The 26,365-nt window shown below is 42.1% G+C and overlaps 1 protein-coding gene across 1 annotated transcript in view; it reads left to right on the top strand.

Moving 5' to 3' along the window:
• Positions 1 to 11,483: 11,483 nt before the first annotated feature.
• Positions 11,484 to 26,365, top strand: part of STN1 (STN1 subunit of CST complex) — a 46,857-nt gene continuing 31,975 nt past the window's right edge. Inside the window, exons 1-2 of the mRNA XM_049764397.1 lie at positions 11,484 to 11,689; positions 24,278 to 24,373. Coding sequence (XP_049620354.1) covers positions 11,557 to 11,689; positions 24,278 to 24,373 — 229 coding nt within the window. The 5' untranslated portion in view covers positions 11,484 to 11,556. The remainder of the gene's footprint in view (positions 11,690 to 24,277; positions 24,374 to 26,365) is intronic.

Genomic DNA, 26,365 nt, shown 5'->3' with positions numbered 1-26,365 from the left:
CCCCTGAGCACTGCCAGGTGTGACCAAAAATCCAAAAAACGAAAAAGAAAAAAAATAAAATAGATATAAACCCTAAAAGAAACTTTTTAAAATTAGAGTAAGTTAAATGTTACACAGAAGACATAATGTAATAAAAGGCAATCTGGGAGAAAGAGAAAAATGAAAATGAGGGCCAGAATGATAGTACAATGGGTAGGGCATTTGCCTTGCACATGGCTGACCCAGATTCAATCCCTGGCATCCCATATGGTCCTCAGAGCCTGCCAGGAGTAACCCCTGAGTGCTGCCAGGCATGATCCAAAAAACAAACAAACAAAAAAGGATAAAGAAAAAATGAAATGTAGAAAATAAGGGCCAGAGAGAGTGTACCATGGATAAGGTTCTTCGTCTTAGATGTGACCAGATCTTGATCTCCAGCTCTGCATATAGTCCCTTGAGCGGAGTCAAGAGTAAGCCCTAAATACCACTAGGTGTGGGTTTCCTATTAAAAAAAAACAAACAAACAAATAAAACAGACATAAAAATGACAAATGTCAACTCAACCATTATCAACACTTAGATCAAAAGTAATATAAACAAAATTTGAAGATTGTCAGACTGAGAAAGAAGATAAGATACAGATCTGGGGAAGTGGTAAAGCACATACTTGGTATATGTGTGAATGAAACCTTGGGTTTGATCCCAAGCCCAGGGGTAGGGAGACTGAGGAGATGAGGTCCAGCCACATGCTATCTGCAAGAAATATACCTTAAGTGCAGAAACACATAGAGGTGAGAACAGAACAATAGTACAGCAGGTAGGACATTTGCCTTGCAAACTGCAAACCTGGGTTTAATCCCGGGCATCCCTTAGATCCCCTGATTACTACCAGGCATAATTCCTGAGTACAGAGCCAGGACTAACCCCTGAGCTCTGCCAGGTGTGGCTCCAAAAACAAACAAACAAACAAACAAAAAACCCACAACACATAGTGGTTGACAGTAAAAATATAGGAAAAGAGACAGCATTCAAATAGTAAACATTAGTGAGCAGAAGTGGATATATTAATACTAGTATAGACTATGATAAAAGACAAAGAGGAACATTTTATAATAAGAGTCAGCAGTGCATCAGGAGGATATAATGATTATAAATGTATATTCATTTAACATCCAAACCCCAAAATACACCAAAGGGAAACTAGCATCTCAAAGATGTTAACTAGATAAAATTTACTGTGAATTTACAAGAAGAAATTTACTGTGCCCTGATCCTCTGCATACAGGTCTCCCACCTTTCTCTGCCAAGTCTCATGGCATTTATTATGGCATGACAGGACATGTTTGCTTGTTTGACTCACTCAGAGTCTCTTTGCCCTTCGTATGCCCAATATATTACACTCTTTAGAATAAGCAGTTCATGTTTAAATTTAAGTAACTAATGAGTAAATGGCACCTCCAGCTTCTCTCCAGTAAAAAAGCACATGGTATATTTTAGGAACTTAAAGTTGTTCCAAATGCCTTCTGTTGAATTTCCCAAACTACATTTCCTTAAGATGGAACTTGAGTTTGGTGGTCAACCATGATCTACTTTTTCTTTTTGTAGATATTTCCATGCCCATAACTGTCTCAAAATCGGTTTCGTTACTTTCTCACACTTACTTGACCAGATGTTTTGGGTGTTTGTGGGGGAACACAATCAGTGGTATTTGCGGGGTCTCTCCTAGCATTTCTCTGCTGTAGACGTGTTTCGTCTCACCAATTCTCGTGGGTCATAGTCCTTCCACGAGAGGAAAACGGGTACATGAGCGGATGAATATGAAATATGAAATAATCATACCACACGCAGTGTATGTGGGGTCAACACATTTAATCTTCAGGCAAAGAAGTATATAAAGGGAAAAAGAGCTAGTCATTATATGAAAGGAATGCAATGTACATTGTTTCTTTCAAAGTACAGCAACTATCAAAGTACATTGTTTGATTATAGAACAAATACACATAGCTTTAGGTTGTTTGTAACCTTAGAATAATATAGATTTCAGTTAGGAGTCAGAGGATAAAAGATGATTAATTTCTTACATATCAAAGTAGTTCCTGGCCCTAGGTGTCATTACTGATGTAAATTAAGGGATAGCAAGAATCCTGGTTTTCTTCCTAATAACAAATATCCTTAACCTGAGGGAAATAGTATTCTATCTAGGGGCTAAGACCCACATCCTATGATCTGGTAATAGAAAGAGATAAAACTTATGAAAGGGGTACAGAATAATACCTAGTAAAATAGCCTAATTCTACACTGGCCAAACCTGGATAAGTAAGGCCGAATTTCTGTAGTTAGCAAAGGAGACAAAACCAAATAAATAAAAAGGAAAGATATATAATGTCACTGCATGTCATGAATATAACAGGAATATAGCCAGTAATCCATGCAGGGGTTATGATTGACTGACACTGATGGGCCTTCTGATTGAATTATTGCTTAGGGAAAATCAGGCACTTCACCAGGAAAGCCAATCAACACATCTGGAGTGTGCTTTCCCTTTATAATGGAGACATGCATGTTACATGCAGTGACAGTTATCAGGGGACCATGTAGTGCTAGGAATAGGATCTTACCTTCTGCTTACAAAGCATGAGCTCAGTCCATTGACCTATCTTTCCAACCCTACAAAAATGTTTGCCAATAACTTGCTCTTCAGAATAGTTTTGGGAAGATGATACCCTTTAGTGTAAGATTGGTAGGAGGGGTTGGTTGGAGATAAGTCTGGAGAGGTGGCTCATGGGCAGAACACAAGGAACCCAGTGTCTCACCCTAAAACATTTCATCTTTATTTCGCTGACTATATAAAGCTATTGGAATATTTTAGACAAGAGAATAACACAGTTTTGTTTACCAGACCATTGTAGAATAAATTGAAGAGGGCGAGTCAAGTCCCACCCTCCTGAAGCCCAGCTGTACACATCACCACAATTACCACTTTGACTATGGCTCTGCTTCACTATTAATCTATGACTCTCTGCAGAGACACCAATCTGACCAAAATTCCAGGTATTCCAGTATTTGGGCTGATATCATTAGGGCTTTTTTGGAGTGAGTATGGATAACATCCCATACTGACCTTTTGACAGCAGAAAATACTTCCCACAATATCAGTAATAGTGCTTGAAATTCCTGGACCATGTGGCATCAACAACTTCATTTTTTTAATACTGTCATCTCCATAGGAACATGCCAATTTAGACACCAATGTGTAGCTTAAGCCACCTAATGTTCAGAAATAAATGAAATAGCAGAGCTTACTAAACCTTCATACAGTGACTTAATGGCCTTTTTGCAAGATATAGTAATCTTTACAAATTTTCTTGTTGCTATACTTTTTTCTTTTTAAAATTTTTAAAATAATTTTGCTTCCACTTACTGGAAACAAATGTATTGTGATCAATTATGTCAACTATGTGATTCATGGTCTTTAAATACAGTAATTTGTATTTTAAAAAAAGAATAGATTAAAGAGAGGCCTGGCAGGAAGCAAAAGGACCAATCAGAAGATGATGGTGGCAGTAATCCAGGAAAAAAATTCTGAAATCCTGACTAAGACTATGACAACGGGAGCAAGGAGGAGGGAATAAACTAAGAAAACATATTTAGGAAACAGAACTGACAGGTCTTGGTGATTAATTGCATCTATGATGAGCGGAAGGGTGAGGTCCATGAAACTTTCCACTTTTCTGATTTACACATTTCCTAGCTGGTTGAACAGGGGAAGAGAGAGCCAGAGAGCTGGGGAAAGAAGCTTATTTTGGGTTATAAAGCAGAGTACAATTGGAGAGTCAGTCCAGAACTCCCGAAACAGTACTGAGCTAGATGTGAAGTGGCAGGAGTCACTGGAATATTGCCATAGGTGGGGTCACTGGTTTGGAAGAGACAACTCAGAGAGAACATTGCCTGAGAATGGTGTGGGCAGAAGAATGAGCTCTGGAGAACAGGAACATATGTGAGATTAACGAAAAGAGAAATCTGAGGACGAAGAGAGAGGTAGAGAGGAAACCGAACGGGATTCCAGGAATTCAAGCAAGAATGGAAAAGAATATGATTGGCGCAAATACCAAGAAAAAAATAGAAAAAAATGATAAAGAAAGGAAAATGTCCATTAAGATAGAGAATTTGAATATAATTTCTGGCCTCTGGAAAGCCATTTCAGTGTGTCTTGGGGTAGTGTTCAAAGTAAACACTGACTCAAATGGTGGCTGATTGAATTAGATATCCAAGTGTGGACTGGGAAAGCATATGATTCCTATAAGAAATTTAACTTTGAAGGGAAGGCAAGAGGATAATATTTAAAGAGTAAGGGTTCTTCAGACCTTCAAAGGTCTTCAACTTTCCTAAAGTTGGACACTTAAAGAGAGGATAGAACATATCCCTATGTCCAGGAGAAGCTAGAAGAAGGGAAAAGGTAAATACAACATCACAGGAATTGAGCAAAGCAGTTGAGGAGACAGAAGAGATTAGGAATATATCTGATAATAAGCCTGTTATACTCCTGTTTCTTCACTATCAAAGAAAGAGTTTGCCCAAAAGTCTCTTTTTTTTTTTTTTTTTTTTGGTTTTTGGGCCACACCCGGTAACGCTCAGGGGTTACTCCTGGCTATGCGCTCAGAAGTCGCTCCTGGCTTGGGGGACCATATGGGACGCCGGGGGATCGAACCGCGGTCCGTCTCCTAGGCTAGCGCAGGTAAGGCAGGCACCTTACCTCCAGCGCCACCGCCCGGCCCCAAAAGTCTCTTTTTTTAATGGCCAGAAGAATAGCTGTCAGACAGGGGCCATTTTGGATGATTTATAACCAAGTGGGCTGGTTGTTGGATAGGAGGATGTAGTGTTGTTTGGGATTAAGTTGCTGGAAATTACATGGACACCCTGCAGTGGTTCTTGGAAGGTACATGGGTGACACCCAACAATAGTTGGGGCCACCAGTGCTGTTCCTGGGTCAAGTGCATGCCTTATATGTACTTTCACCTCTATACTACCTCTCAGGACTCCCCAAGAAAGTAATCTAAGTGGGGAGCTCTTGTATAATTTTTTAATTATTTTATTTAAACATCATGGTTCAATATTGTTCATAATACATTTGGGGCTTGGGGCCGGAGAGATAGCATGGAAGTAAGGCATTTTCTTGTATGCAGAAGGTTGGTGGTTCAAATCCTGGCATCCCATATGATCCCCTGAGCCTGCCAGGAGTGATTTCTATGCATAGAGCCAGGAGTAACCCCTGAACACTGCCGGATGTGACCCAAAAACCAAAAACCAAAAAAAAAAAAAAAAAACCCACCAACATTTGGGGCTTTTTTCAGTGTTACAAAGTTGTTTATGATTAAGTTTAAGTCATACAATATACAACAACCTTCACCTTCTTCTTCTTCTTCTTCTTCTTCTTCTTCTTCTTCTTCTTCTTCTTCTTCTTCTTCTTCTTCTTCTTCGTCTCCTCCTCCTCCTTCTTCCTCTTTCTCCTCCTTCTCTACCTCGTCTTCCTCTTCCTCCTCTTCTTTTTTCTTTTTCTCCTCCTCTTCTTTCTTCTTCCTCCTCTTCTTCCTCTTCCTCTTCTTCCTCTTCCTCTTCTTCCTCCTCCTCTTCCTCTTCTTCTCCTTCCTCCTCTTTCTCCTCCTCTTCTTTCTTCTTCCTCCTCCTTTTCTTTTTCTTTCTTATTTTTTTATTTATTTTTTCCTTTTTAGACACTGTGGTTTTTAATATTGTTAACGAAAGGGTGTTATGCATATGTTATGCATATCACTTTACCTCTTTTCAGCACCCAGTTTTCTTTTCCAGAGTGATCATTTCCAACTAACACTGTCATAATAGTTTCCCTCTCTGCCCTAACTACACTCCTTGCTTGCTCTTTGTGGCAAGCTTCCTGTCATGGATCAGTCCTGCTGACACTCATCTCTTTTGTCTCTGAATATTACCATACTTTTTTATATTCCACAAATGAATTCAATCATTCTATGCCTATCCCTCTCCCTCTAATTCATTTTGCTCCATATCCATTCATGTATAAACATAAATATTCTCCATATCCATTTATGTATAAACATATTTCATGACTTTATTTTTCCTAACAGATTTGTAATATTCCATTGTGTAGACAGATATGCCACAGTTTTTTAATCCACTCATCTGGTTTGGGGCACTTGGTTTGTTTCTAGATTCTGGCTATTGTGAATAGTGCTGCAATGAACATAGAAAAATGCAAAGGGCTTTTGTGCATTGTGTTTTTGGACTAAGAGGGTACACTTCCAGAAGTGGTATTGCTGGGTCATATGAAAGCTCAATTTCTAGCTTTTATTTTATTTATTTATTTAAGTTTTGGGGCTATATCTGGCAGTGCTGAGGGGTTACTCTTGGCTCTGTGCTCAGAAATCACTACTGGCAGGCTTGGGGAACCATATGGGATGCCAGGATCAAGCCCGGATCTGTCCAGGGTGGCCACATGCAAGGCAAATGTCCTATCACTGTGTTATCACTACAGCCCCAATTTTTAGCTTTTAAAGGAACATCAATGTTGTTTTCCAAAAAGGCTGGACTAATTGACATCCCCACAGCAGAGAATGAGAGTCCCTTTCTTCCTGCATCCACACCAGCACTGGTTGTTCTTATTCTTTCTGATGTGTGCTAATTTCTGTAATATGGGATTGTTGTTGTTGTTTTGACTTGCATCACCCTGATGATTAATGATGTGGTACATTTTTTTTCATGTGCCTTTTGGCCATCTGTATTTCTTTTTGAGGAAATGTCTGTTCATTTCTTCTTCCCATATTCTGATGGGGTTAAATATTTTTCTTGTTAAGTTTTACCAATACCTTTTATTTATTTGAGATATTAACCCCTTATCAGATGGGTATTGGGTGGATAGTTCCATGGGCAGTCTTTGTATCCTAGTTATCATTTCCTTTGAGGTGCATAAGCTTCTTAGTTTAATGTAGTCCCATTTGTTTATCTTTGTTTCCACTTGGTTGGTCAGTGGTGTTTCACCCTTGAAAATCCCTTTAGCTTCAATGTCATGGAGTGTTCTGCCTATGCTTTCCCCTGTGTATCTTATTGTTTTAGGACTGTTATCAAGGTTTTTAATTGATTTTTGACTTGATTTTAGTGTATGGCATTAAAGAGAGGTCTGAGTTCCCTTTTCTGCATGTTGTTGATTCACAATTGTGTGTCAGAAAAATCAAGTACTTTGGAATTAACTTAACTAAAGAAAGAAAGTCCCATACACAGAAAACTACAAAACATTGCTTCAAGAAAATTGGACACGGGCCGGGCGGTGGCGCTGGAGGTAAGGTGCCTGCCTTGCCTGTGCTAGCCTAGGACGGACCGCGGTTCGATCCCCCGGCATCCCATATGGTCCCCCAAGAAGCCAGGAGCAACTTCTGAGCGCATAGCCAGGAGTAACCCCTGAGCGTCACAGGGTGTGGCCCAAAAACCAAAAAAAAAAAAAAAAAAAAAAAAAAGAAAATTGGACACAAGGAAATAGAAACACATACATGGTTCATGTATTAGTAAGAGTAACATCATTAAAATTCTTCCTGGCAATTCTTCCTAAAGTACTGTACACATTTATTGCAATCCCTATCAGGAGACCCATGCCATTTTTCAAAGAAATAGATCAAACACTCCTTAAATTAATGTGGAACAATAAACATCCATAAATAGCTAAAGCAATCCTTGGGTGAAAAGATAGGAGGCATCACTTTCCCCAACTTCAAACTATGCTATAAAGCAGTAGTCATTAAAACAGTATGGTATTGGAATAAAGACCCTCAGATCAATTAAATAAACTTGACTATCCTGAGACTGACTGTCAGATATATAATCAAGTAATCTTTTATAAAGGGGCAAGAAATACAAAGTGGAGCAAAGAAAGCCTCTTCTATATTTTTTAAAAATCCCCATTAGACTGTTATATGTGACAGGTATCCTTTCATCTTATAACAACTCATTAAATCACTCCTTAATCAATAAGTCAATAACATTCTTTACAGAGTATAAGAGTAGAGACAAACACAAAGCCTTGAGCCAAAATCCTGATCTCCAGCCTGTTTCCACAGCAGCTGCCCTTCCCAGCTAGGCTACTGCATTGGCTTGTTCCCAATAGAAAAGTACTCTCCTATCTCCAGATATTGCCCTTACTCTACTGCTGGAATGTTCTTTCCTTATCAGTCTTTATGACGGCTCCTTCACATCTCTGTGAAAATGTCAGTTCCATCTCATCTGATGAATGTAAATCTATATCAGGTAGACAACATGTTCTTCTGGTGAGCATTATAAAATACTATGTCCTTGAAAGCATTGAGAACTTTTCTGTACTCAGGGCCTGCCCGCCTTAGAGGAAGTAGAATGCTCTAGGTTTATTGAGTGACTAAAGATGGTGCCTAGAGTTACTTCATTAACCAAAAAATGTTATCTTGACTATAAACTTCAAACAGAAAACCTACCTCTACTGGCAAGTGCACAAACAGCATTCCTTCTGTACAATGCCCAAAATGGTGAAGGTTGGATAGTTTGAGCTTGAGATAAACAGTTTAATCCCTTCTATTTTTTCTTTTCAGAAGAACTAGCTAAAATCTTAACTTTCTAGAGAAGATTGACTCATCTGTCCACAAATGCTCGCAATACCAGGCTGTTTCATATTGAGAAATCCTAAGAAAGGGCCCCAGCATTCAAGGTTGATTACTGGCTGGGTTTTGAAATCTCATGAGCTGAGAAACCTGCCAGTTTCTGAATGACTTCAGGCAATCCTCTGGGCACCCTGAAATTCAGTGGAACACTAAATATCCATGAATAGCTCTTATATTCTGTAAAAGAGCATTATTGACTTATTGATAGGAGGAGTGATTTAACGAGTTGTTACAAGATGAAAGGATACCTGCCACATCTAACAGTCTAATGGAGATTTTCTGTATACCCTCAAGATGGTGGGTTTAGAATTTGGAACCCATCTGATGGAGATCAGGAAATAACCTTCCAAAGGCCTCCAGAGTCTGAAAACTCTTTGCCACCCCTCCCCTTGGATTTCAGCTCTGATCAGGAAATTAGCCCACTTAGATGGCAAGGAGCCCTCCCCTTATTACCAAAGGTGACTTGAAAGGAAATCGGCTGAGCTCATGCCAATTGGGTGTGGCTTCCCCCGGATGGCAGTAAGTCTAGTGTCCCCAAGGGCTCTTCATTCCAGCATTCTAGCCTAGAGAACCCCAAGAGTCATTCCTGAAATTGTCTCAAATGCCAAGTCCACCCAATAATGATTCTCAGTTTTACACAGTCCAAAAAAAGTCACCCAACCTGTCTCTCCCTACTGGACAGGTCAGCTGGAAGCAAGCTTTTGCGGGGTGTCCCACTGTTGTGTTTTCTTCAAGATAGGCTCTGTCCTCACTGGGAGTATGGCTTCTCCTAAGAAGTTTTTATTTCTTTGTTTTGGGGTTATACCCAAAGTCCTGACTTGCTCCTTGCTCTGCACTCAGGATTAACTCCTGGCTGTGTTTGGGGAACCATATGAGGCTCCAGAGATTAAATTTGGGTAGGCCGTATGCAAGGCAAGTGTCTCACCCACTGTACTATTACTACTACTAAGACTCCAAGTAGTTTTAATTCCACACACCCAACTGTTCATTGTAGACTAATCTGAGTAATGCTGTACCACGAACTGTGTTTTGCAGCTTCTTCAGTAGCTGAGGGTTGTAATTAAATGCCATCGTTCAAATGACACACATTTTCCACCCCAGCTGCTTGAAGTTTCTTCTCTGCTAAAGGGTTTAGCAATCATCTCTTTAGTCACCACCTGCCACCCCCAGGAATGACTTGCCATCCTGACTGGTACTCCTCCTGCCCTTTTAGAGTTCCTGTAAATTAGGAGAAACACTTGCTGTCCTGAGTTAATGACATGCCACAGTTTATTTACTTAGGGGAGTGGAAAGTGACTATCTTTTCTCACTTTAAATTAGGACCCTGGGGGGATAATCGCCATCAGGATGACCGTAATTGACCCAAATGCCAGCTTTTCAAAATGAAGCCTCCACATTCCAGAACGTGTACTGAGAAAATATAATTTGGAGGTTGGAGCGATAGCAGGGTGGGTAGAGTGTTTGTCTGCCTTGCATGCGGAAGAAGGAAAGAGAGAAAGGAAGAAAAAGAGAGAAAGAAGGAAAGAAAGGGAGGTAGGAAAAAATAAGAAAGAAGAAAGAAAGAAAGAAAGAAAGAAAGAAAGAAAGAAAGAAAGTAAGAAAGAAAGAAAGAAAGAAAGAAAGACAGAAAGAAAGAAAGAAAGAAGAAAGAGGAGAAAGAGAAAAAAGGGAAAGAAAGAGAAGAAAGAACATTTTTCCTCTGCGGTAGGGCAAACTGGGCAGTGCTGAGTTCCCATTGGCTCTAGGTTCACAATGTAGATGTTCATCTCCAAGTGAGACGGTAGAGATTGTAGAGTGGGTGTTAGATCACTTAGTAAGTGTAAGTAAGCTTAAAAAAAATAAACCACAATGAAATCCTACTTGATTTGCTTATTTAACATCTATCAAGAACCCACTCCCCTTTAAGAAAATAATGTACGAGTCAGTCGGAACCCGTTGGAGATCCTGACTTAACTCAGTGCCCCATCAGGAAGCGGGACGGAATGAAAAAGTGACTTGGAGGGCAGCAGTAACTTTCGGATTAGCTCCCAGGATTGAGAATCTCGCTCTGAGCCCTGTTGCAGGATTACACTGGGTGGCCGGCTATGCGGCGGCTTCAGCTTGAATCAGGTTCCGGCCCAATGACCGACTCAGAGAGAGAGCGTGGAGGCGGAGCCACGGGGAGGGTGTGGCCGAAAGCGGGGTCTAGTCTGGGTGGGCGTATCCGGGGCGGGGCTGTGCGAAAGGCAAACCCGGGCGGGGGGGTGGGGGGACACGTAGGTTGGTCCTGCGTCGCTGGGGCGGGTCTGGCCCCCGGAACTCCAATCACCGGAAGGGCTCTGCGCATGCGCAATCCGTGGAATAGCTGGCTAGCGCGGCGCGAGTTTGCCGGGGGCGGGGCTAGGAGCGGCTCTGGTTTGCGTTTCCGGTTTCCTTCTTTTCTAGGTCTTGTCTGGAAAAAGCCCGGCAAGAGGAACCTGCGGCCAGGCCCGCCTCCTTCTGCCCCAGTACTTGTAGGCCCGCGCGGGAGCTGTTCTTCCCTGGACCCCACTCTTTGAAAGCGGTTGCAGTCTGCGCCTGGTTGTGCAAAGCTTCCCAGAGTGAAAAGTTGGTGCTTATTAAGCCCTTTTCAAGTGGCATTTTGGGGGAAAGCAGAAACACTCCCCGGGGTAGGGCAGAGGGATATTCCAAGGGGTCAGCCATGTGGGCCTCACTATCTCAGCTTGTGCTTTTCTTTTAAGTCCTTTGGCATGGAATTCGACAAGGCCCTGGATCCCCGGATCCCCAGGCTTCTGGGAACTCGCGTGCAAAAAGCGCCCTGGCTCCCAATCAATTTATAGCCCCTGTAACCTCCTTGCATCTTGACGTTTGTGTGTCCCTTTGTAGATCTTACTCACTGATGCTTTGCATTGGTTAAGCCACTAGTCTCCTGATGCAGCCTGAATCCAGTAGGTGTGAAGAGGAACCCCCTTCTCTCTTCTGGGGTTTGGATCCCGTGTTTCTAGCCTTTGCAAAGCTCTACATCAGGGATATCCTGGATTTAAAGGAGTCCTGTCAGGTGCCAGGTATGTGCGGGGTGCCCCAGGGATGCCTTGTGCCACATCTGCCTTTCTTGCCTTCCCATTCCCCAGACTACTGAAAGTCTTCCTGGCTACAGACTTTGAAAATGACCTCACCTGACCTCTCCCATGAGTTCATACCAGTTTACAGCCATGCAAACCATTCTCTTTTAAAAAGAAAGTGTGATTGACATACACAGTGTATTCGTTTTTAAGTGTACAACATATTTATATACAATATAAAATATGGTCTTAGTATCTAAATAAGCATATTTTCATCTATTCTTTGCAACTTTTCCAATTTTCTGGGGTTTTTTTGTTTGTTTGTTTTGGTTTTTGGGCCACACCCGGCGGTGCTCAGGGCTTACTCCTGACTGTCTGCTCAGAAATAGCTCCTGGCAGGCACGGGGGAACATATGGGACACCGGGATTCGAACCAACCACCTTTGGTCCTGGATCAGCTGCTTGCAAGGCAAACACCGCTGTGCTATCTCTCCGGGCCCACAACTTTTCCAATTTTCTGTACTATGTTAATGCCTTTGGACCTTATGCTGTACACTGGATCTTTTTTTTTAATAATTTTTATTGAGACCCATATGAATTACAAGTCTTTCGCAAATATATTTAAGGTACATAGTGACAATGGATTAGGGCAATTCCCCACCACCAGTGTTGACCTCCCTTCGCCTCTGCTCCCAGCATGCATCCCATACTCCCCCTACCCTTTACCCCCAGACTGCTAGTGTAACTGGTTCCCCTTTGTTTTTCTAAGAGAAGTGTTTTTATTAGGACATGAAAGGACAATACATGGGATATAACAGAACCATACGTATGTTGTCTGTGAGCTCTGTGAACATTTGCTGGAATGCCCACCTGGGACTGAATGAAACAATGAGGAGATGTTAGGTTTTAATGGTATATGGTCATGGGAGATGTTAGTTTTGTTTTGTTTTGTTTTGTTTTAGTTTTTGGGTCACACCCAGTGGTGCTCAGAGATTACTCCTGGCTGTCTGCTCAGAAATAGCTCCTGGCAGGCATGGGGGACCATATGGGACACCGGGATCGAACCAACCACCTTTGGTCCTGGATCAGCTGCTTGCAAGGCAAACACCGCTGTGCTATCTCTCCGGGCCCTGAGATGTTAGGTTTTAATGGTATATGTGGCAGTGTCTTTGTGGTTGCAGAGTATGAATAAGCAAATAGAATAAGATAGACAAATGGAATGATCAAGATTAATGGGGCTCTAACTGGATCCATTTTGTCATGGTTTCCCCCTCAGGCTCAACAATTAAATGAGAGTTCAGGGGGCCGGGAAGGTGGCGCTAGAGATAAGGTGTCTGCCTTGTAAGCGCTACCAAGGAACGGACCGCGGTTCGATCCCCCGGCGTCCCATATGGTCCCCCCAAGCCAGGGGCGATTTCTGAGCACATAGCCAGGAGTAACCCCTGAGCATCAAACGGGTGTGGCCCAAAAACAAAAAAAAAAAAAAAAAAAAAAAAAAAAAAAAAAAAAAATGAGAGTTCAGGAATGTACTACAGAAAACTATACCATATAGTATTGATTTGTAATGATCTCTCCTCCCTTGCCCTCTGCCTCCATCATATTCCCTAAGATAGATACTACAGTCAGGGAAGACATAACTATTGGGTGGAATCCCTAACACTTTTCCAGGGTAGAATTCTGGCTAGTCCAAAAAGGGTCCTTTTCTTTTTTTTCTTTTTTTTTTTTTTTGGTTTTTGGGCCACACCCTGTAATGCTCAGGGGTTACTCCTGGCTATGTGCTCAGAAGTTGCTCCTGGCTTGGGGGACCATATGGGACACCGGGGGATCGAACCGCGGTCCGTCCAAGGCTAGTGCAGGCAAGGCAGGCACCTTACCTTTAGCGCCACCGCCCGGCCCCAAGGGTCCTTTTCTTTAGGGTTTTAGGAAACTAGACAATGCAATTATATTAGTTTCAGTGGTGTTTGTTTGTGACATAGACAGCTCCAGGAGCTGCTCGATTGAATGTATGAGGGCTTCCACCAATTGCCTCAATTCTTCCATTGTAGCTGCTTGGCCAAAGCACTCAGTTTTTGGTGGTGTCAATCCCAAGTTCCATCTGGCATCATATTGGCAAGTCTTGAAAGAGCTGGAGTACTAGCTGAGTATACTAGATCTCTGATTTATTTATTTTATAACTGGAACTTTCTGTTCTTTTGGTTTGGGTTAGAGGGGCACACCTGGCTGTACTCTCCAGACCCTATATAACTGGAATTTTGTGGGGTTTTTTTGTTTTGTTTTGTTTTTTTTGTTTTGGTGTTTGGATCACACCCGGCAGTGCTCAGGGGTTACTCCTGGCTCTATGCTCAGAAATCGCTCCTGGCAGACATGGGGGACCATATGGGACGCCGGGATTTGAACCACGGACCTTCTGCATGAAAGGCAAACGCCTTACCTCCATGCTATCTCTCCGGCCCCAATTTTGTGTTTTTTGAGCTTAGTTATGTTATTTTTGTTCAGTTTTTCAGATTCTACATATAGGCAAAATCACTCAGCATTTGTCTTTCTCTTTCTCATTTATTTCACTCAGCATAATACCCTCAAGGCTAATCCCTGTTTTTAAGAATGGCAAGATTTTATTCTTTAGGGTAATGTTTCTCTCTTGTGGGGGTGCAGGGGGAGTTTGGGCTACACCTGGCAGTTGTTTTTCATTATTTTATAGACATATATACCACTTTTTCTATATCTTTAAATTTTTATTTGACAGCATGACCTTTGTACTAGGAACTGTTTTAGCTACTCCTAGAGATCTTTCATATTTAAAAATACTCAGTTGTTCTTCTCCTGGATCTGATCGAGGTGGTGAGCATGGTTAATTGAGCTCCCAATGTCCTGTTTCCCTCTTCTAACAGTGCCTCTTACCTGACCTAAGCAGTGATTCACCTTTTCTTTTTCCTTTGGTTTTTGGGCCACACCTGATGGCGTTCAGGGGTTAGTCCTGGCTCTGTGCTCAGAAATCACTCCTGGCAGGCTCAGGAGACCATTTGCGGGGAATCGAAACAGGGTCTGTCCTGGGTCCGGCCGCATGCAAGACAAATGCCCTACAGCTGTGCTATTGCTCCAGTCCTGGTGATTCATTTTGGTTTTTTTGTTTGTTTGTTTGTTTGTTTTAGTTAACAGAAGATAGCAGATAACGATGCCTAATTTTCTTTTGGGGCCTTGTTTTGTTTCGTTTCGTTTCTCATTTGTCAGAATCAAAATCATTTCAGCCTCACGAGGGGAAGTCTTCACAAGCTTTTTTTACCTGTATGATTCCAGCGCTGTCATGTTGTGAGCCCACAAAGAAAAGCCATTGGCTCTTGCCTTGTATGTTGCTAACCCCCAATTCAGTTCAGTCCCCTTTGCCACATAAGGTCTCCTGAACCCCGCAAGGAGTAATCTCTGAGCCCCACTGTCTATGGTCTAAAAACAAGCAAAACGAAAAGAAAAGTTAAATAAATCACTTCTTTGTTTAGAGTGTGATTACTGAAGATAAGCTAGCCATACCAAAAATATGGGCTAGAGTTAAATAACTCACATAGCTGTGGCTGGGCTGTCCCATGTTTCCTGTGTTGTCTGAGAAGTTTGGTTCAAGTCTGATTTGAATGACTAGCAGTCAGATATGACAGTTAGCTCCAACATCTGCATTTGCACTGAGAGGACCTTTGTGTGTTTCCAGTTCTGTGTGCAAATATTTCTGAGTGACCTCCGACTGAAGCCTTTTGTACAAATTTTTCACCACACACCTTTGTTTCCTAATTATTGTTGGAAATGGTCTGCTTTCTTTATTTTTGTGGGTGTTTTTTTGTTTGTTTGTTTTTGTTTTACCTTGGAAGGCTGCCAGTCCCCTCCCACAATTCCATTTTCCAGAACAGTCTGGTATTCATAGCTCATGTCCTGGGGAAGAAAGTGAATTGCAACCAAGCCATCTCTGCTTAAAGACTTGAGGAGCTTTAAAGACTTAAATGAGCTTGAGGAAGTTTGCAGGGGCAGACAGGGCCTTGCCTCTTCTCGAGCATGGGTTGAATGAGCCCTTTCAGAGGTATTAACAAATCAAGGAAAATCTACTTTCAGAGATCTTTGCTATATTGCTGTTTTTAGGGCAGTTTTTCCTGATGAGACCTTACTGTTGAGGCAGGAGTCAGTCAGCCAAGCTTTCACAGAGTGATCTTTTGGATTCTGAGGTTATGACTAGTAAAAAGCTAGATTTTTTTTCTACCCTATGAACTGTGTTACTATGTTTGGTTTAGTTATCCTAAGGAAGAATAACTTTTGACCACTTTACATTTATAAAGGTTTAAACAGTAATGAATATCTTAAAATAACAAAAGTGTACCGACAAGTGATAAAATAAGAAACAAGTGTGTAACCAAGAACTTGGCTGGCCTTTGTCCTTAATTCCTGGGAGGTGTTTGGGATTCTGAATGCCGGGAGTGGCTTTGTTGTTCCTGGTGGCCGCTTGAACCACACCTGAATTAATAGCAATAAGGTACCTGGCCCCTGGGTAGTTTCAGGGTGGAGACTGTCCATGCCTGAAAGGTCAACCATGTGATTTGAGAGGGTTGGTATTTTAAACCAGGTGACCTCAACCCAATCTCTGAGGTGGGAAGCAGGTTTGGAGATTGACTTAGTCCCTGCAGTTAATCATGCCTGAGTACTGAAACCCCATATTATTGGCTCCTAGCTTTGAGGAGGCAGGTCTAGTGGACCCATTGGTGTAAACGAGTTTATGTTGTTGATAATCACATGTATACATAGGGGGAAGGTGATTTGACCTGGAGACACAGGAGCTTAGTCCTTGAGCTGCCCTAGTCCTAGTCCTGGCTCAGTGTCTCATTTGCCTAACCTGAATTGAACCCTTAGTTATAAAACTTTAGTCAGGATAGCCTTCCTGAGATCTTGGTCACTTTAGCAAAGTAATAGAATTGAGTCTTCAGAACCTCCAGAGGGTATCTGTTGGTCAGAAGATACCAGGGAAGACCTCCAGACTGGGGACTGGGGACAGAAGTGAGAATAGTCTAGTTTTTTTTTTTTGGTTTTTTTTTTGGTTTTTGGGCCACACCCTGTAATGCTCAGGGGTTACTCCTGGCTATGTGCTCAGAAGTTGTTCCTGGCTTGGGGGACCATATGGGGCACCGGGGGATCGAACCGCGGTCCGCCCAAGGCTAGCTCAGGCAAGGCAGGCACCTTACCTTTAGCGCCACCGCCCGGCCCCCGAGAATAGTCTAGTTTAACTGTACCCTTCTTTGGGGTCCTTCACAGATCTTGCATCTGGGAAGGTTTTTTTTGTTTGTTTGTTTTTTGTTTTTTGTTTTTTGGGTCACACCCGGCAGTGCTCAGGTGCTCAGTGCTCCTGGCTTTACACTCAGAAATTGCCCCTGGCAGGCTCAGGGTCAGAAATTGCCCCTGGCAGGCTCAGGGGACCATATGGGATGCCAAGATTTGAACCACCGTCCTTTTGCATGCAAGGCAAACACCTTACCGCTATGCTCTCTCTCCGGCCCCTGCATCTGGGAAGTTTTAATATCATATCATTGAACAAATCTTAATTTCCCTAAATTATACTGTGAATTTAGGATTATATTGAAAAAAGATGATGAGGCTTGACTGTGGTGGGGTTTAAGTTTCCATTTGGTTTGAATGTGTGTGCCTTTTGTAGATAGCTCATAGTATACTTCATGGCCATTTTATTTTCAGCTTCTATCCATGTCAAACTGAAGTGATGAGATAAATTGTGAGCCTTTTATTTAAATTGAAATAGTACTTATTTATTTGGGGGGAGGGGATGTTGGGCCATACCCATGATGCTCAGTGGTTACTCCTGGCTCTGCTCTCAGAAATCGCTCCTGGCTTGGGGACCATAAGGGACACCAGGGGGTCGAACCACCATCCATCCTAGATTAGCATGTGCAAGGCAGATGCCCTACTGCTTATGCCACTGCTCTGGCCCCAAAACAGTACTTATTTAATTTCAAAAAGGCCAACAAGGTAGAAACAAAGTAAAAAATTTTAATATAATTTTTATTTTAATCATAGTGGCCTACATATCATTGACAATAATATTTTAGGTACATATTAACATAAAATCAGGGGAATTCCCATCACCGAATTGTCCTCCCTCCACCTCCATTCCCGTCCTACCTCCCATATCCTCCTCTCTCACCCCCAGGGCTGCCAGAATAAGTTGTCCTCTCTGTGCCTACCTAACTACTCAGTGGTCCTACACCTGTTTGGTCTTGGTACCTCCCTTATTTCCCACTCTAGTTGGGAGGCAGGGCTAGATAGTTCAAGTTATGTGGTTTTGTTTGAAGAAGAGAAAAGTAATAAACTGGGGGGGGGGGGAATCAAATACGCCGAAAATGGGCGGAGTCCTTCTGGAAGCTCTCATCCTAGTTTTGAGAGACAAGGGGAAAAAGGAGGTGGAACACCACAACAGTACAAAAAGAAGTGTCATATAAAACATCCAGTGAAGACTCTAACAATAAAGATAAGCACCACATAAAGGCCATGGTCTTGAGATAAAAAACATGGCAGAGCACATAAAGGAAGAAAAGAAAAGAAGAAAAAATAAATAAATATGAATGGAGACAACAACTTCAATAACCACACCAAAACAAATAAATCGGCAAAAACTAGATAAATAAAAAAAATTTGTGCTTTTTGCCAAAACAAAGTAAAATTTATATAAAATTAACCTCTACATCGTATCTGGTCATGCTCTGGGGACATTGCTGGATATTTAATCCCAGCTCCTACATCTAAATCTTGTGTTCCAGCCCTTTGAATTGTTTCTGGCCTTATATTTTTAGGATACTATCTGGGTTCCCAAAAGTTAAATAGTATTATAAACTACTGGTAATCAGTAAATGTTAAAATATTTAACTAAACTATTATCTTGATCATTGTAGTTCTACCATCATTGGGGCCAGCGAGATAACAGTGGTTGAGCATTTGCCTTGCATGTGGCCAACCTGGGAGGGAGCCACTTTGATTCCCAGCATCCCATATGGTCCCCTAGCACCTGAGCACTAGTGGGAGTGGCCCAAGAACCAATCAATCAGTCAATAATGTTTAAAAAAAGAAGTGGGGGCCGGAGAGATAGCATGGAGATAAGGCATTTGCCTTGCATGCAGAAGGACATTGGTTCGAATCCCAGCATCTCATATGGTCCCCCGAGCCTGCCAGGAGCGATTTCTGAGCATAGAGCCAGGAGTAACCCCTGAGCACTGCCAGGTGTGACCCAAAAAAAAAAAAAAACAAAAAACAAAAAACGAAAACAAAGAGTGTAGCATTGATTAGAATGAAAAGAGATCAGACAAAAGTATTTTGTGCATAGTTGTCATCCCTAAATAATCGTCACATCCTGGTCTATTTAGTTCAATAAATGGTTTAGAACCTTTAAAAATTTTATAATGGTCATAACTCACTTTTCTGCATATAGATAGATAGTATGAAATTTGCAAAATACATGAAGTATGGTACTTTTAAAAGGAAATATTCAGGCTACTATGTAAAGTGGAATCAAACTTGTCTGTGACTTTGGGTCTCAGAACCCTCCTAGATGTCACTCCTCTTACAAGGGATTCCCCAGTATATTACAGCCTCTGTGGACCAGCAGGATTGCTCAGGAAAGGCTGGAATTGAGACTTCTATAGCTGTTGTCTGTTCTTTCCTCAGTTCCCTGAACTTTCTTAGGCAACATCTTCCTTGAGCACTTTCTCCCAGAAGAGACCTAGTTTAGGGAAAAGGAAGTGGCCTCTCCAGTCCTTTTCTTCTCTTTGGTCAACTTCACCTTTCTTCTAATGGGTGCACTTCCTCTTTTCACACAAGTGTGGGATTTATTCTTTGTTTCTGGGGTATTTTTGTTTTTGGGCCACACCTGGTGACGCTCAGGGGTTACTCCTGGCTATGTGCTCAGAAATAGCTCCTGGCTTGGTGGACCATATAGGACACAGACAAGGCAGATGCCTTACCGCTAGCACCACCACTACAACCCTACTCTTTGTTTTTTTTTGTTTTTTTTTTTTTTTTTTTTCTTTTTTGGTTTTTGGGCCACACCCAGCAGTGCTCAGGGCTTACTCCTGGCTCTCTACTCAGAAATAGCTCCTGGCAGGCACAGGGGACCATATGGGACACCAGGATTCAAACCAACCACCTTTGGTCCTGGATCGGCTGCTTGCAAGGCAAACGCCACTGTGCTATCTCTCCGGGCCCTACTACTCTTTGTTTCTAAACGGTCTTTTCTTGATTAGTTTCTCTGTTGTTGTTTTTGTTCAAACCATCTGTTATTTTCTTCAGAATTTGTTCTCCATAGCTTTGTAATGCTTTTAAGATGTGCTTGGCACCATCTACTGGAAGGGTTTGTTTTGCTGGAGTAACTATGTCTGCCCCAAGGAGAGCTTCTATAGCTCCTGAAGGCCTAGGACCTTCCTTTTCTGTCCTTTTCCAAGAATGTCTCTCATATCCTTAACGATGACTTTTTCTTGAGTTGCCCCCACATAGTTGGTAAGATTGGAGCAATAGCACAAGCTGGAAGTGACCTGAGGACTTTGTGGGATAGTTTTATTGACTCAGTCTTTTTCCATAAATTTTAGCTGGCCAACACCTTATGGACTCTGTCAAAGAATGTTAGTTTGGGGCCTGGGAGATAGAACAGTGGATCAGGTCTTGCCTTACAGTGGCCAACCCAGGTTCTATCCCTGGCACCTCACAACTCAGATGGTTTCTTCAGTCCCTCCAAGCATTCCCTAAGCACAGTGCACAGTGTCAGGAGTGAGAACACTGGATGTGGCCCAAAAAACAAAGAAAAGAAGAGAAAAAAGAGAAGTCATCTGGAATTGTTCTGCTCTTAGAATTTCATGTTTTATTTTAATTTCATGTCTTTTATTTGGAGCCAGTTTGTCTCCTTTCATTCAATCCAGGGGATCCTAGTGGGGTGATTCTCCTTTGGGGTGACACAGAGTCCCAGATTCCCTCTGTAATTTTACCATTTCAGTCCATGACCCCAAGGATGCCCTGGCATGGTCCCCAGTTCACTGAGTCATGTTTAGAAGTTTGCTTTTGTGGCAGTGAGGAGGCCCTTCTGGCTTGCTTTTCCATCTGGAACATCTGCAGACTATGGCTCCAAAGCTCCTTGTCTACCCACAGGGACTGTCTGTGGCTCTGAAACTTGTCCTCGCTCCTTTATCCACACAGCAAACAACAACCATCCGTGGAAGCCGGGGCATTTGGAGGTTCTGGCTGTGTCCTCTCTGTAACCTTGAAGAGAAGATCTAGGCTGGTCTGGGAGGTGACAAGGTAGCTAACCAGTGTCCTGAGAGGTCACTGATTAATTGATGATGGTATATTTATTTTATTTTTAAATTTGAGGGTGATAGGGACACCTAAAAGTGTTCAGAATTTATTTCTGAATTTATTATTTTAACTCAGGAATAACTCCTGGCAGTGTTTGAGATATCAGATGCCTGGGATATGCAAGGCAAGTGCCCTACCAGATGTACTATGTACTATCTCTCCACCTCAGGTGTATTTATTCTAAAAGAAAATCACCTGTGCACCTTTGTGGCCTTTTTCTGAATGTGAAGAATACAGCCATGGTAGGGAGAGAAAAAGAGATTGGAGGAAATTTCTGTCAACATTCATGCTGCGGGTTACCAAAGGATTTTGGAGATCACTGAAAGGATTCTCTACAGGGGCCTGGGAGGGGGGGGTGAATAATGAAGAGCCCAATACAGCTGGAACCCGTCTGTGTCTACCCTTGATATCATACATTGTCCCTGCCATCAGTGGGCAGGTTCCTGCCTGGTGCTCTCTTCTTTGGTGGAATCTGACTGCTGAACTCCGGCACTGAGGTTTTAAGAACAGTTTTCAAAAGAGAAGTTTGTCTCTTATAATCTGCTGGCATTTTAAAACCTAGTTGTCTTTTTTGGGGGGGTAGGGGGGGTAAGGGAAAAAAAAGGCTACTACTAATTCACAGAAACAATGATTTATTTCTCAGAAAACCACAAGTGGAAAAGCCCAAGTAGGCTTCTCATGGCTTCCTTTCTCTTTCTCTTTCCTTTCCAGAGCTGTCTGGTCCCATAATAGAACAGCCACTATGCCAGGCCCTTTGACAGGTCTCTGGGGAGGGTGTGGGTTTCCATCAATGGAAATATCAACCACATCTATTGGACAGTCTTGGCTTTTTCTTTTTCCTATTAATCCAGGTTCCCTAAAACCAGACTTTTTATTTCTGATACTTGAGGAAAAGATGTCTGCTTTTCTTGGGTGACTATCAAGGGCCAAGTCTCTCCCCTCCCCATTTTATTTAGACCTCTGGATGTATAATACTATTAATAATTTTAAGCACTCTGTTTTGACTGCACACCAACCACCAGTGTTAGGGTCACTCGACCAATGTGTGAAGATTCTCATTCTTCTTCCTCAAGCCCCTGGTAGGCCCACTCAGAGGTTGTTAACCATCAGCTAATAGTTACTGCCTAACTATGTTTTTTTAAATAATGAGAAACATTATAGGGGCTGGAATGGCAACGCGGAGTGGTAAGGCATCTATCTGCTTTGCCAGCGCTAGCCTAGGACGGACTGTGGTTCGATCCCCCAGCATCCCATATGGTCCCCCAAGCCAGGAGCAATTTCTGAGCACATAGCCAGGAGTAGCCCCTGAGTGTCACTGGGTGTGGCCAAAAAAAAAAAGAGAGAGAGAGAGAAACATTATGTATTTTTCTCTCTCCCTGACTGACTTCACTTGGGCATGAATGAGTTCTCTAGAGCCACCCACATAGTGACAAGTTGCAGTATTCCATCTTTTCATATAATAAGTAGTATTTCACTATGTAGACATATCGTGATTTCTTTTTCTACTCCTCTGTTCTTTGGCACTTGAGTTGTTTTTATATTTATGAATAGTGCTGCAGTAAACATGGAGATGTCTTTTCAAAGTAGTGTTGGAGACTTTTAAGGCATATGCTAAGAAGTAGAATAACTTGTCACATGGAACCTCGATTCTTGACTCCATTCTGTTTTCTATAGTCTGAACAAATTGACATTGTCATCCACAGATGACAATATTCTCATATTCTAACCAATACTGGTTGTTTCTCTTATTTTTGATGTGTGTCAGTCTCACTGCTGTGGGTGTTAATCTCTATTTGTTTTAATTTGCTTTTCCCTAATAAGTCAAGAGCACTTTTTCTTATACCTATTCTACATTTGTTTATCTTCATTAAAGATGTGTCTGCTTAGCTTTTTACTTATTTTTTTTTTGATGGGGCTGGTTTTTTGCTGTAAGTTTTGTGAGTGCTTGATGTATTCGGATAGTAGTCCTTTGTCAGATGTGTGATGTGTGAACATTTCCTCCCAGTCTATAGGTGTTTATTCTAGACACCATTTCTTTTTTTTTTTTTTTTTTTTTAAGTTTTTGGGTCACACCCGGCGGTGCTCAGGGGTTACTTTTGGCTGTCTGCTCAGAAATAGCTCCTGGCAGGCACGGGGGACCATATGGGACACCGGGATTTGAACCAACCATCTTTGGTCCTGGATCAGCTGCTTGCAAGGCAAACACCACTGTGCTATCTCTCTGGCCCTAGGCACCATTTCTTTTGTCAAACAGAAACTTCTTTTTTTTTTTTTTTTTTTTTTTGGTTTTTGGGCCACACCCGGCAGTGCTCAGGGGTTACTCCTGGCTGTTTGCTCAGAAATAGCTCCTGGCAGGCACGGGGGACCATATGGGACACCGGGATTCAAACCAACCACCTTTGGTCCTGGATCGGCTGCTTGCAAGGCAAACGCTGCTGTGCTATCTCTCTGGGCCCCAGAAACTTCTTAATTTGATAGAGTACCATATTTTTTATTCTGTTTGCTTGGTCAATGGCATTGAGTCACTGGAGACACTTCTAGAGTTAATGTCATGTGAAATTCTGTCTATGTTTTCCTTAGTGTATTTTATGGGCTTGGGGCTAATATTGAGGTATTTGATTCACTGTGAATTAACTTTTTTTTTTTTTTTTTTTTTTGGTTTTTGGGTCACACCCGGCAGTGCTCAGGGGTTACTCCTGGCTGTCTGCTCAGAAATAGCTCCTGGCAGGCACGGGGGACCATTTGGGACACTGGGATTTGAGCCAACCACCTTTAGTCCTGGATCGGCTGCTTGCCAGGCAAACGCCACTGTGCTATCTCTCCGGGCCCTGAATTAACTTTTGTGTCTCAAATGAAATAAGGATCAGAATTCACTTTTACACGTGTGGCTAAACAAATTTTCCATCAACATTCATTGAAGTTTTTCTTTCATTACTTGATACTCCTAGATCCTATCCAAGATGACTTATCCTAAGGCTCTGTCTCTGGGCTCCCAATTATATCCCATTAGTCTGAGAGTCTGACTTTATTCAGTACAGTTTTGATTTCTCTAGTTTATTAGTAGAAAGTGGGGAAAAGAAAAGCCTCCAGGGTCAAATCATAGTCCACTATCATAGTAGGTGTCTGCCACTGAATCTGAAATCTTTTCCCCACTCCAACACCCTTGCAGTTACCACCTAATGAAGCATAGAGACTTTGTCTTTTTTTCTTTTTTTCCCCCAGGTATATTTTTTTACAAAGGACATCCTATAAGACAGGTGGACATCTTGGGAACGGTGGTTGGAGTGAGAGAGAGAGAGACCTTTTATGTTTATGGAGGTAAGGACCATGTGGAAGGGAAGGGTGCCACTCCCTAGTCCCTCTGAGCTGCTAGGAACTCTCCCAGGGTCCATTTGACTTTGCTCCAAGACAGCTATTTGCTACCAACCACCTGGACTGAGCATCCAGTGAGGCAGCGGGTGTGGATGATGCTGAGATGCTGGTACTGCCACAGCTGATGGCCAGGGTGCAGAGTTTAGAGGGTGTCTTGTGGGGTTCACCTCAGGATAGAGGACAGCGATACACAGTGATTGTTCAAAAAGATGTCAGAGGAATGGAGGGAACTGAGGAAATGGGTAACGGGAAATGAACTTGGTGAAGGGATGGGTGTTGGAACATTGTATGACTGAAACTCTACTATCAGACTCAAGTCTGTATCACATGGTGATTTATTTAAAAAAGAAAAGTTAAGAAGATGTCAGAAAAATGTGAATGTAGACTCTTAAAAAATGGAGTGGTGTGAACCGACAATTTAAAAGAAACCCAGAACACTTGTTAAAAAAAAGATTTTATAGGTGCCCAACATCAGAATATTTATTTTTCTTGGGTGGTGGAAATTAAAGAAAGATTTCTCATAGATCAGATGCCATAAGATTGCTAGCATATGATTTAATTGAGTTTGGATTTTGTAGGGGGAAAGAAGAGTTTTTATAGACACCTTTTAAGACGTTGCCTTGTGCCGCACTCACTCCCTATGGGAAGGGTGACTTTGAAGACCAGGCCTTGGGTGTAGTTGCTGCTGTCACTTTGTGTTGTGTCACATTGGATTTGTTACCTTGTTGTACTTGGGGAGAGACAGAGGCCTTTAAACTCATTGGCCAAGAGTGTTGCATCAGTTGTCTGTGTAGAACCCCCAATCTGGCTTTCTGTTCTGCTATTTTCCTAAAGATACACTTTTGTTTTCCCCAAACAGTGTACATATTTGCTAAGTTCCTCAAGCACATCCAACTGTGACAGTCATTATCTGTAGTACAATAGAGTACTTTCTCTCCTGGGACCAGTAATGAAATAGTAACTTTCTGTTGATAGAGTGATCTTACAGGCATGGCTTTATGTTATTGCCCCCATAATCTTCCAACATATAAAGGAGAATGAGTCTCATTTTATAGATGAGAAAATTAAGATTCATTTCTTTGCTGGAGGCTCATGGTGTGACCTGTTTCCCGTTCCAGCTTGATGTATAGTTTCTGTATCTTAGCATGATTTCTCTCCCTCCACCACTATTATCCTTCCTGCCATTCATTTTCACAACCCAAATTAGCTGCCTGTCTGTTAATTTTTTGCTTTTTTGTTTTAAAATTTATTTAAAGAACTGTGATTTACAAAGTTATTGGTAGTTGATTTTTAATTTAGTCATGTAATATTTCAAAACCAATCCCACCACCAGTGTTAACTTCCATCACCAATGTTCCCATATTCTGTCATTCTCCATTCCCCACTCCCTCCCTTTCTCCTTGACAGGCACATTACAAAGTTTGATTGCAGCTTAGATTTCATGTTTTCAGTGCTGTTGACTCTGTGCTTTGAATTTATAAGCTATACCACTATCCCATATCCCTAGTATATCCAAAATTCAGACCCCTGTTCCCCATTGCTTCCCTTTCCCATTATCCTTCACACCTTGATTTCTTCCCCTCTCTTTCCTCCTTCCTAAGCTGTTGGGATCATGAGTGATGTAGGCATCCCCACTGTGCTACATTACATTTCCTCATCTAGTTATTCTATATGCCATAGATAAGTAAGATCATCCTGTGTTTGTCTACCTTTCTTCTTTTTTTTTTTTTATTGTTTTTGGGTCACACCCAGCAGTGCTCAGGGGTTACTCCTGGCTGTCTGCTCAGAAATAGCTCCTGGCAGGCACGGGGGACCATATGGGACACCAGGATTCGAACCAACCACCTTTGGTCCTGGATCGGCTGCTTGCAAGGCAAACGCCGCTGTGCTATCTCTCCGGGCCCTTGTCTAGCTTTCTTCACTCAATGTGATATCTTC

This window comes from Suncus etruscus, chromosome 17 (assembly GCF_024139225.1).
Source record: "Suncus etruscus isolate mSunEtr1 chromosome 17, mSunEtr1.pri.cur, whole genome shotgun sequence".
Lineage (NCBI taxonomy): Eukaryota > Metazoa > Chordata > Mammalia > Eulipotyphla > Soricidae > Suncus > Suncus etruscus.
The sequence above is the reverse complement of the archived record's forward strand: the minus strand, read 5'-3'. Positions and strand labels throughout refer to the sequence as shown.